The sequence below is a fragment of the Pleurodeles waltl genome, chromosome 6 (genome assembly GCF_031143425.1).
Source record: "Pleurodeles waltl isolate 20211129_DDA chromosome 6, aPleWal1.hap1.20221129, whole genome shotgun sequence".
NCBI lineage: Eukaryota > Metazoa > Chordata > Amphibia > Caudata > Salamandridae > Pleurodeles > Pleurodeles waltl.
The window spans coordinates 1,255,275,869-1,255,288,723 of NC_090445.1; the positions used below are offsets into that span (position 1 = coordinate 1,255,275,869).

At 46.1% G+C, this 12,855-nt stretch overlaps 1 protein-coding gene across 1 annotated transcript in view; it reads right to left on the minus strand.

Moving 5' to 3' along the window:
- Positions 1–12,855, minus strand: part of LOC138301758 (cadherin-23-like) — a 1,629,754-nt gene that overhangs the window by 172,919 nt on the left and 1,443,980 nt on the right. The window contains exon 26 of the mRNA XM_069242267.1: positions 11,313–11,461. Within this exon, the coding sequence (XP_069098368.1) occupies positions 11,313–11,461 (149 nt within the window). The remainder of the gene's footprint in view (positions 1–11,312; positions 11,462–12,855) is intronic.

Genomic DNA, 12,855 nt, shown 5'->3' on the forward strand with positions numbered 1-12,855 from the left:
GCATTTGCACCTGCTGCGGCAAGTGTTTGTGTTGATATAAGAGAAATTAAGAGTAGGAACCACCATCTCACCAGATCATAAAACATGCCTACGAACAGACAAAAAATCAGCCCAAACACTGACTTATCAGACCAGCCCTTCTAGCACTGCCACACTGTCCTACAGTCCATTCCGTTTCCCCGCATGAGACTATCAGCAATATGACAATCACTAACATTTTAGATGGGCCATTGGGGAGTGTGAATAGCACCATGGTGATGACTGTGGTCAGGTTGGGAACACTTGCAGCATCTGCAGTTACAGGAAAAGAACCTTGCCACGTCAGAATCCCTAACTGATTATAAGCCTTAGTACAAAATGCTGGGGAGTTTGTTTTAGTGGCTCTGGATGGATCTGTGTGCTGGTGTCTCTCGTCTTGTGGTAATTTCAAATCACTACGAAATCACTACTAAAAACTTAAATGGGAAATTTACACCAGACACGCGTCACCAGAGTGCTCAAAAACCTTACATTATTGTTATGCTTACATGGAGACACTTTTTTCCTGAGGGTCATCCCTCAATTCGTCTCTGAGAACCAAGTTAGGCTGTCAGCGTTTCTCAAGACTGAGCCACTCGTGGGTTCCAGAGGGCGTATTATAGAGTGCCCCAGGGGTGCATCAGAATTTTGCACCCATGCTTTGTGCTTGTGGGCCACCAGGCAACATGGAAGGGGCCATAGATGGTTGTGTTTCCCTTTCTGTGATAAGGATAGTGCCAGTGCACATCCTACAGAGGTACGATCAGACAGTGGAGGACCATCTACCACATTTCTCTTCTATGAAAACACTTTTTTTTTCTCTTCAGAAAAAGTAAATGGCTCCATTCCTCATGGTTCTTTTTCTCTGTGGAAAGGTCTATTTTAGATTGCCCCTATCTGTTTATGCTGTAACTTGGATGGCAGACACAGCTGTGGGAAAATAAATGAAGGTAGTCCTACCCTCTATAGAGTGGGATGACCAATCCTGTGATCCAGCGGGCCTGTACCAGAAGGACGTTATGTAAGAGACTGCCATCAGGAGAGCCATAGTCCACCAACAGTAACCTAGTTCTTCCCCTGACTGTAACCAGAGCAGAGGAACCTCAGGGGTTGAGAAGCATGAGGACCGCCAGTTTAAGATGTGCCTCCCGCTCTGACAAATCCTAAGTGAGACCTTTGGCATCTTGTTCCCACTCATGAAAGAGATCTTCTAGCTGCAGTTATATAGAATGAATCTACAATCTAAACACACAAGTATTCAGATTAACATTCGCTGCAATAAATACTTTAGGCATTTTTAAGCAATTAAATCTCAAAGCCGGTTTTATTATAAGAAATATGTACTAACTTAAAGCTTGCTACCCTCCTGCACCAAATTCATACCAGCCATAAAATTCCCATCGTAGTGTGTTCATGCCTATATCGGTTAAAGACAGTGACTTTCAGGCAAATCGAGTTTAAGAAAAGAGGAATGTCAAAACCACGGATCTATTTAAATGGTAAGTGCCATTCTTCCCAAGGAGGTGCTTCACACTGTCTGCAGGCTTGGCATTGTGATCTTACAAGTAACCTGTAACAAATGTTTGCACCAGAGCCGTGATATCATTTTCTTATTATATGTGAATAGTGTTGTCGAAACTGTACTGTAATATATGGGATTATCTAACCCCAAAGGACCATTATACGGCTATTGAAGATAACTGTGGAGTCAATTTTGAGGCATGGTGCTGCAGGCCAAGCGCCTTTAGGCGTCACAAACTTCGAGATAGTTATAATATCACATTTAATGGGCAGCTGGGCTATTCTATGCCATGTAATAAGTGGGTCTCTGGCTTTCTCAGTCAAGAAGGCACCATAGTAGAACTCGTTCTAGACTGAAAACCCTCCTGCCTTAATTTCAGTGTTGTCTGCCACCAGCCTCGCAAGGTGGCTGGGAACATCTTGGGTGGAGCCGCTCCCTATCACCACCTTCCCCTGAATGGCCTCCCTTAGTACTCTGCTACTTCAATGGTCTTTGTGCTCTTAGCAGTGGTCTCTCCACCACTTTTTTTTGGGTCTCTCCTGTATGTGAGGGTAAGGGCTCATGCTTCTTAATAGCAGCAGGAATGGGTGGAGCATTGCTGTTGGTCGACCCAGCTCTCATGGCCTATCTGCAGCTTTTATGAATAACTGGACCGAAGGGAGGTGAGATGGGCGGGGTCATGCTTGGGGGACATCTGAATAATCAAAATAGCATACACAGTTTTCACATAAATCACATATAGCTATTTTAAAACTAGACACAGTGCAATTTTCAACAGTTCCTGGGGGGAGTAAGAGTTAGTTAGTTTTTGCAGGTAAGTAAACCACCTACGGGGTTCAAGTTTGGGTCCAAGGTAGCCCACCGTTGGGGGTTCAGAGCAACCCCAAAGTTACCACACCAGCAGCTCAGGGCCGGTCAGGTGCAGAGGTCAAAGTGGTGCCCAAAACGCATAGGCTTCAAAGGAGAAGGGGGTGCCCCAGTTCCAGTCTGCCAGCAGGTAAGTACCCGCGTCTTCGGAGGGCAGACCAGGGGGGTTTTGTAGGGCACGGGGGGGGACAAGTCCACACAGAAAGTACACCCTCAGCAGCACGGGGCGGCCGGGTGCAGTGTGCAAACACGCGTCGGGTTTTCAATAGGTTTCAATGGGAGACCAAGGGGTCTCTTCAGCGATGCAGGCAGGCGAGGGGGGGTCTCCTCGGGGTAGCCACCACCTGGGCAAGGGAGAGGACCTCCTGTTGGTCACTCCTGCACAGGAGTTCCGATCCTTCAGGTCCTGGGGGCTGCGGGTGCAGAGCCTTTACCAGGCGTCGGGATCTGGGAGACAGGCAGTCGCGGTCAGGGGGAGCCTCGGGATTCCCTCTGCAGGCGTCGCTGTGGGGGCTCAGGGGGGACAACTCTGGCTACTCACAGTCTCGCAGTCGCCGGGGGGTCCTCCCTGAAGCGTTGTTTCTCCACAAGTCGAGCCAGGGGCGTCAGGTGCAGAGTAGCAAGTCTCACGCTTCCGGCGGGAAATGCAGTTGTTTTAAAGTTGCTCCTTTTGATACAAAGTTGCAGTCTTGGGTGAACAGAGCCGCTGTCCTCAGGAGTTTCTTGGTCCTTCTAGAGCAGGGCAGTCCTCTGAGGATTCAGGGAGACAGGCCGGTAGAGCTGGGGCCAAAACAGTTGGTGTCTCCGTCTTCTCTGCAGGGTTTTTCAGCTTAGCAGTCCTCTTCTTCTTAGGTTGCAGGAATCTGGTTTCTAGGTTCAGGGGAGCCCCTAAATACAGAATTTAGGGGTGTGTTTAGGTCTGGGAGGGCAGTAGCCAATGGCTACTAGCCCTGAGGGTGGCTACACCCTCTTTGTGCCTCCTCCCAAGTGGAGGGGGTCACATTCCTATCCCTATTGGGGGAATCCTCCATCTGCAAGATGGAGGATTTCTAAAAGTCAGAGTCACCTCAGCTCAGGTTGCCTTAGGGGCTGTCCTGACTGGCCAGTGACTCCTCCTTGTTTTTCTCATTATCTCCTCCGGCCTTGCTGCCAAAAGTGGGGCCGTGGCGGGAGGTGGCGGGCAACTCCACTAGCTGGAGTGCCCTGTGGTGCTGTAACAAAGGGGGTGAGCCTTTGAGGCTCACCACCAGGTGTTACAGTTCCTGCAGGGGGAGGTGTGAAGCACCTCCACCCAGTACAGGCTTTGTTACTAGCCACAGAGTGACAAAGGCACTCTCCCCATGTGGCCAGCAACATGTCTCTAGTGTGGCAGGCTGCTAAAACCAGTCTGCCTACACGGGTAGTTGGTTAAGGTTTCAGGGGGCACCTCTAAGGTGCCCTCTGGGGTGTATCTTACAATAAAATGTACACTGGCATCAGTGTGCATTTATTGTGCTGAGAAGTTTGATAGCAAACTTCCCAGTTTAGAGTGTAGCCATTATGGTGCTGTGGAGTTCGTGTTTGACAGACTCCCAGACCATATACTCTTACGGCTACCCTGCACTTACAATGTCTAAGGTTTTGCTTAGACACTGTAGGGGCACAGTGCTCATGCACTGGTGCCCTCACCTATGGTATAGTGCACCCTGCCTTAGGGCTGAAAGACCTGCTAGAGGGGTGACTTATCTATACTGCATAGGCAGTGTGAGGTTGGCATGGCACCCTGAGGGGAGTGTCATGTCGACTTACTCGTTTTGTCCTCACCAGCACACACAAGCTGGCAAGCAGTGTGTCTGTGCTGAGTGAGGGGTCCCCAGGGTGGCATAAGACATGCTGCATCCCTTAGAGACCTTCCCTGGCATCAGGGCCCTTGGTACCAGGGGTACCAGTTACAAGGGACTTACCTGGATGCCAGGGTGTGCCAATTGTGAAAACAAAAGTACAGGTTAGGGAAAGAACACTGGTGCTGGTTAGCAGGCCTCAGCACACTTTCAAATCAAAACTTAGCATCAGCAAAGGCAAAAAGTCAGGGGGTAACCATGCCAAGGAGGCATTTCCTTACACTGATGTTGGTCAATTACAGCAATAAGTAAGATTTGCAGATCTCAATGCCTTCTCTGCCACTGTGCATTAACATCTAGAGGCCTAAAACGGTGAGCGCATTATATGAATGATTCTAGTTACATTCAGAATCCTAATAGATTGGTATGGCGTCAATGAGGACTCTGCTGCCTGTACGATTCGTGAACAGAGGAGTGCAGTGCCTGCACTACATTTCCATTGACATTTCTATCACCTGTAAGCAACCCGTGTTCACCTGCAGCAGGCCCTAGTCAAGAAACGACTGCTATAGTGGATGCCCACATCTCGCTGTTTTAGTGACATATTGTGGTGTGGGAAGGCAAAGAACAGAAATTGAAACTTGCTCGCACTTCCACGTAAGGTTTCCAAAATAGCTTCTTTATTCCAAAAGATCCACGACAGCAAGCAGCGCCCTGACGAGTCCAGAGCCAGTGTCCAACTGCCAACTGCTGGCTCTGGATCTTCGCCAGAGCCCCGATGCGACATGGAACACAGAACATTAGAACACAAAAGGAACATAGCAATTAAAGGAACACAGAATACAGAACACAAAAGGAACATAGGGGCATATTTATACTCCGTTTGCGCCGGAATTGCGTCGTTTTTTTTTACGCAATTCCGACGCAAAACTAACTCCATATTTATACTTTGGCGTTAGACGCGTCTAGCGCCAAAGTCCATGGAGTTTGCGTCATTTTTTAGCGTGGACACCTACTTTGCGTTAATGATATGCAAGGTAGGCGTTCCCGTCTGAAAAATTGACTCCGAGGCATGTGCGCCATATTTACACTCCCGGGCAAAATTCACGCCCGGGAGTGGGCTGGTCAAAAAAAATGACGTACGGCTGCTTTTGCGCCATTTTTTTGCGCCTGGAAAAAGCAGGCGTTAAGGAACCTGTGGGCTCGGAAGGAGCCCAGAGGTGCCCTCCCATGCCCCCAGGGACACCCCCTGTCACCCTTGCCCACCCCAGGAGGACACCCAAGGATGGAGGGACTCATCCCAGGGACATTAAGGTAAGTTCAGGTAAGTATTTTTTTTATTTTTTTTTGTGGCATAGGGGGGCCTGATTTGTGCCCCCCTACATGCCACTATGCCCAATGACCATGCCCAGGGGACAGAAGTCCCCTGGGCATGGCCATTGGGCAAGGGGGCATGACTCCTGTCTTTGCTAAGACAGGAGTCATTTCTATGGGGGTTGGGAGTCGAAAAAAATGGCGCAAATCGGGTTGAGGCGAAAAATTTGCCTCAGCCTGACTTGCCCCATTTTTTGACGCCCAAGCTCCATATCCCCCTACGCCGGCGCTGCCTAGTGTACGTCGTTTTTTTCCACGCACACCAGGCAGCGCCGCCGGCCAACGCCGGCTAACGTCATTGATTAAATACGGCGCCCGCATGGCGCTTCAGAATGGCGTTAGCCAGCGCTAATTTTTTTTACGCAAAACTGCATTAGCGCAGTTTTGCGTCAAAAAGTATAAATATGGCCCATAGTATATTACATCATCAACACCTCTGGAAGAAAATGATTTAACTGGAGATGCAGGGATATCATGATGTAACAGACTATCCGAGGCATCAATATTCCTGTCAGAGTAAACATCTTTAAATATCTGAGCCTGTCTATTAGTGATAGGAACAACGCTGTTTCTGTTCCACCACCCTTTGCCCTCTAGCAAGACAGAAGCTTTGGTTACTCTTAATACTTTAACAGGGAGAGAATATTTCGATTCCCCTTTAGCAATTCTTTGAGGTTTCTTAATTAACACCCAATCATGAACGTTTAACTCTGTGTCCTTGACATTGTGTCTTTTATCATAATTTACTTTTTGAATTAATTGTTTTTCTACAACACGATTTCTCATCACACTCATGGCAACATCAGACCTATCTGAATTATCCCTAAGCGAGTTGGCTAACCAGGCCGGTACAAGTCTGGACCTTGATTCCCTACCTCTTAGGAGAGTAAAAGGGGAAATGCCTGTGGTGGAATGTGGTGTGTTCAAATAGGCCCAAATTTTCTCCTGTAGGAAATCTCTGACGTTGCGATTGCTTGCCAAAGCTGCCTGAATTCCTTCTTTCAATATTCTATTGGCCCTCTCTACTAAGCCATTTGAGGCAGGACTCTACAAAGCAACCTGTAAATGTTGAATGTTGAATTTTTCTAAAAAACAAGCCATTTTCTTTGATGTGAAATGTACCCCATTATCTGAGACTATCACTGATGGAGCACCCTCCAGAGCAAATAAATCTGTCAAGAATTGAATTGCTGAATCCGTGTCTGTACTATCTACAAATTAAAAACATATCCACTTAGAAAAGTAATCAATAGCAACAATCAGATACCTCATATCTTTAGGCAACAAATGGAAAGGAGCAGAAAAATCCAAAGCAATTCTCTCCCACGGCTTATTTGGCAAAGCAACAGTGTGCAAAGGTTTTACACTATTTTTCCAATGTTTATCAGACACTACAGACGACGGACATTGGTTGATGAATTCTGGTACTTGTTTGTCCAAGTTGGGCCACCAATATTTTCCCTTCAAAATTTTGCATGTGGCAGAAATACCCATATGACCCTCATGTGCTACTTCAATCAATATAGGTCTCAAATCTTTAGGAGGTACACACACAGATCCCCTCATGCAAAAACCATTTTCGCAAGACAGTTCCATCTCACGCTGTTTGAAAGTTTTCATCTCCTCAGAATATGTTTTTTTGTTCGGCCACCCATGCTTGACATAATATAGCACTTGTAAGAGTAAGGCATCATTGACCATGGCCGACTCCCAGTCTTTTTGCGAAAAAAGTCCACCTGATGCAGAGATTAAATCCAATACTCCCACTACACATTCCGTTTCTTGGTCATCACCAACATCCATGGTGTATGGTAGTGGAAGTCTAGATAGACAGTCCGCTCTTACATTTGTCCCTCCATTTACGTATTTCACTTCAAGATTATACTCTTGCAGTTTAGATAAGAGTCGCACCAGCCGGGCAGACGCCTTACCTAAACCATTGCCTTTCAATAAAAATACTAAGGGTTTGTGGTCTGTGTACATTTCAAAGTGAGTTCCCCAAATATATGTCTTGAATTTCTGCACGGCCCAAACACAAGCTTCCCTTTCAATAATGCTGTAATTACACTCAGCACTAGAAAGGGCTCTAGATGCAAAAGCGACTGTGTTCTTGACCATCTTGCCACTGCCCAAACACCGCTCCGACCCCCTTAAGACTAGCATCCACTGTTATGAACGACTTGGCCGAAGGAATAAAAGATTTCAAAGTAGGAGCGGATAGAACAACATGTTTGATACGCCCAAATGCGTCATTAGCCTGCCTATCCCAAACAAATGTACTACCCTTTTTAAGTAGAGACCGGAGAGGTTGGACTATTATTGCAAAGCCATTTACAAATCTGGAATAATACTCGCACAGCCCAAGAAAAGAGCGTAATTCGTCTTTGTTAGACGGAGCAAGAGGTTTTTTTCACAGCTTCCAGATTGCACATTTTGGGTTTTATGCCTTCAGCGTTAGTGGAGTGACCGAGATATTCCACACTCTCAACCAAGAAATTGCATTTCTCAGTATTAATAGTCAACCCGCACTTTTGAAGAATGGTAAAAACTTTATCTAGAGCTTGCTCATGCTCTTCTATGGTTGTTGTATGAATTAGAATATCATCTTGGAAAGCGCAGACTTCCTTAAGATACCCAAACAAAGTATCCATCATTTTCTGAAAAACACTTGCCGTGAGGCAAGCCCAAATGGCAATCTGAGAAACTTAAAAGCACCCTAGGGTATAACAAAAGTAGTTAAGTCTTTGCTAAGGGGAATCTGGTGATAAACTGAGTGTAGGTCTATAGTTGAGAAACATTTTGAATTTCCCACCGTGGTTATCAGTTCTTGTATATGTGGTAGAGGGTGACAATCAACTAGGATGTTTTTATTGAGGGATCTCAAATCTACACACAATCTAAGGTCCCCATTTTTTTTTTTTTGTAACAACTATCAGAGAAACACACTCTGATGCATTAGTTGCAGTGATGATGTTGTCCACTACTAGTTTGTCAAGCAACACCTTAAGCTGATCTCTGATGGAGAGTGGGACCGGCCTAACTTTATGAGAGACAGGGATAGCTCCATCCTAGAGTCTGATAGTGTGCTCAAAACCCTTAACATTCCCGACTTTATCAACAAAAATATCAGGAAACATTTGTGTGTAGTGCTCTGGAACTATATTATTGGGCATGACGTGCAAAACAGATTCACTTTCATCCGTGTGCGGCCTCTCACCTAATCTTAGAGTATTCTCCTGCCCTGGACATAGTACAATGCCCAAACGTGCCAGGTCCTTCCACCCAATTATGTTCCTGCCTTTCAAGGCCACGTAGATTTTAGTAACAATAGATCTACCCAATATTTCTAAAGTAGCATAGAAAAAACCTAAAAGATCAATGTCTTGATCTCCTAAAGCTTTGGGAGCAATGTGGGTTCTCTCTAGTTTCTTAGTTTCAGGCCATGGTTGAAAATAAGTTTTGTCTGCCAGGATGGTGATGGGAGCTCCAGAGTCAGCCATTAAGACTACTCCTCTTTAATCTACACTCGCCTCACATACAGGACCCTTGAAGTGAACCCAAAAACACCCTTTACTTTGATTAGGAAAGTCCACAGTGAGAACCACGTTAGATAATCTACCATAACACTGAGCTATTTCCTCTGCATCTTCAGTATTCACATTTCTGATTCTCACCTTGAATACAGAATTCGAATTAAAACTTGCCTGCTTGCAAACTACTTGGAAGTGGCCAATCTTACAGCACTTCAAACACCTTTTCCCTACAGCGGGACAATTCGGATTGTTACCCATGTGATTGTGAGAACCACAACGGAAGCAGGACCTACCCACTTGGGTTTGCATTCTCTTCTGTTTAATAGATCTCTCACTAATGAAACTTACTGCTGTTTCATCAGCTAAGTGATTAACATTCCCTTGTTCGCCTATCCCATATGCAACACTCTGTCCACACACAACTCTGGATGTGACAATTGATCTCTCAATGGCTTTGGCTAAATCACAACCTCATCTAAGGAAGGGTTGCGACAAGCCAGTAGGCGTTCTTGAAATTTCTTCGAATAGCAATGAAAAACAAATTGATCTCTAATGTACGTATCAACGATGTTACCAAAGTCACATTTTGATGGAAGTACACGCAAATTAGCTAAATATTCATCTACAGATTCATCTGCAGACTGCTTGCACATGGCAAAGTTGAATCTTTCTAATAAAACGTTCGAGTCATCTGAATATTGCTTTTTGATCCTCTCTTTTCCTTCGATGTAAACGTCCCAAGCCACGTTATCTCCAGCCGACGGTTGAATTACAGGTAGATTGTCAAAAACAAGTTGACCAGCTATTCCCAGATGGTTAAACAGGAGCGACATTTTCCTGGATGGTGAGTAACCAACAGCATCTATCGCCAACAAATAGTTAAAAAAAATTCTCAGCCATTCATTCCATCTTATCTCCGGCTTACCAGCTTTTTGCAAAAAGGCAGGAGGTTGCATCACCAGTTGATTTGACGCCATGGCAACAGGGTAAACTAATAAGCGTTCCAGAAAACAAACACGTAAGTAAGCCAAATAGAAATTGTCTCAATGAATTTTGCAAGAGATGAAGAGGTCAAACATAGCAAATGTTGTCTCACAGTTTTTGTTGTTGTTTTTTAAAAAATATTTAACCAGAGTCAGAGTAACCAATTGAGGTAAATAAAAATAACTCTAATTATTGCCGAGTGCACTGTCAGTTGTGGATTTTAAACATGTAGCAGTGTCCCAAGGATCATTATTGCCGAGTCCGCTGTAAGTTGTGGGTTTTAAGTATGTATTAGCGTCCCCGAAGGATGATCCGGCGAGAAAAAAAACGATACGGCCTTCAGAGTTGGAGCGTTGCCCTAGCAACTCATGCGTCAGCGAGCAGGAAGCAGGAGACGAGACTGCTAGGCAACGGTTAGCATTGCAAGATGTCACCAAGCACGCTCGTGCTTGCGCAGGCGGAGGTAAAGCCGTGCGCACGAGCGCTTCATGAAAGAATCCTCACGCACGCGGAGATAAGGCCGTGTGCTCGAGCGCTTAACGAGAGGAGGCCTTCCGCTCGAGCACTCAACAAAAAAAACTATTTGTGGCTTTACTTCGGCAAATCTTACCTCCTGGAGAGCGTAGATCAAGCTAAGAAGATAGTCTCTGAAGAGGGTTCCTGCACTTAAAAAGAAACCAGAAGCACGCCGTACATACTCCGGTTGCGGTCGGTGGATCGTAAATCTGGTACCCCACTCCTGGTACCAAATTGTGGTGTGGGAAGGCAAAGAACACAAATTAAAACTTGCTCGCACTTCCACGTAAGGTTTCCAAAATAGCTTCTTTATTCCAAAAGATCCACGACAGCAAGCAGCGCCCTGACGAGCCCAGAGCCGGTGTCCAACTGCCAACTGCTGGCTCTGGAACTTCTCCAGAGCCCCGATGCGACATGGAACACAGAACATTAGAACACAAAAGGAGCATAGCAATTATAGGAACACAGAATATAGAACACAAAAGGAACAGAGTATATTACACATTTGAATTACTTGCCTGAGCTTTCTTTCCTCAGAGGAAATGTGTATGAAAAAATGTGCACTTTCCTTATCTCCATTAGCATAAATAAGGTCATTTTTGAGAATTCCCCAGAACGAAAATTACTCTAATTCTACCTTAGGTACAGAACATGCCTGGGTAACAGGCGGCAGCATACCTGTACTATTTTGCTGGAAGATGTGATGTTCTCTGGGACGCTAGCCTCGTAGCTGTTCTGGAGAAATATCGGTCTGTTATCATTCACGTCCAGGACAGTGATGGACACTGTGGCAGTTCCTGTCCTCCTGTTTCCTGTCGGTCCATTGTCTATAGAAAGGGTGGAAACAGATGTCAAATATTTTCTTAACTGGAAACAAAAGATACAGAAGGTAAAATGATGCTGTTGACTGCTGTTGTTTTGATTTTAAGCCAAACTTTGACACAGCATTGGTAGCAGCTTTGCTGCACCGATCTGCCACTGTGCCCATTCTCTCCTCCACGAAACTTCCAGTAGTAGATGAAGAGGTCTTTCAAACTACTAGCCCATATAACTTTTGCCCTCGTGATGGGGCAGCGGGCAATGACAGCTGGGAGAACAAAGAGTTACGGCAGCCAATAAGAACAGCTGAGAAGTGGACTTACTGCTCCTCAACCCGTCTGCCCCAGAGTGTACTGAGGCGTTGATCAGGCGCGTCACAATGACAGCTGGGAGAACAAAGAATTACGGCAGCCAATAAGAACAGCTGAGAAGTGGACTTACTGCTCCTCAACCCGTCTGCCCCAGAGTGTACCGAGGCGTTGATCAGGTGCGTCACAAAGGCCCCCTCAGCCCTGTGGTGTGGGGGGTGGGGGAGAGCTGCAGGGGGCCCTCAGCACAGCACTTGGCCTGAGTAAGTCCGTAGGGGGGCCTCCATGTTCTGTGCAGTGGGCCCCCCTCCAGTTTCGTTACGCCACTGGTGCTGACAAAAGGTTTCCAGCAATAAACTGACTGACTACCTGAATTTATTAACTGTTGTTATCACGTTCACTTGGTTTACATCTAATTTCCTGATGCCGTCTTTAGGCATTCTCCAGTCACACCACCAGTAAGCACAACACTCAAAAAGAGACATCAACTGAAGGACCCCTTAAGAGTCTATGAACTTGGGGGCTTATTTATACTTTTTGATGCAAAACTGCACTGACACAGTTTTGCATCAAAAAGTTTACACCGGCTTGCCCCATTTCTGGGCACCAGCCAGGGGCCATATTTATGGAATGATGCAAGCTGGTGCAAAGGGTGGGCTAGTGTAAAAAAAAATGACGTTAGCCGAGTGGGGCTGACGGTATGGGAGAAGGGGTTTTGCACCAAAAAATAACGTTAGGCTGGTTAGAGGCAAAAAAAAAATGCCTCTAACAGACCTAGCGTCATTTTCTGACACAAAATCATCCATACCACATGACTCCTGTCTTAGAAAAGACCACCACCCCAATGGCTAGCACAGGGGACCAGTGTCCCCTGGGCATGGCCATTGCACCCTGTGCCATGCAAGGGGCCCTAAGTTGGGCCCCCAATGGCACTTTAATTGAAAAAAAATGACTTACCAATACTTACCCTACTTACCTGGGGTGGGGTCCCCCATCCTCCGGTGTCACTCTGGTGTGGGTGGGGGTTTCCCTGGGGCTTAAGGAGGGCACCTGTGGACCCATTTCCATGGTGTTTAACCATGCGTTAATTAATG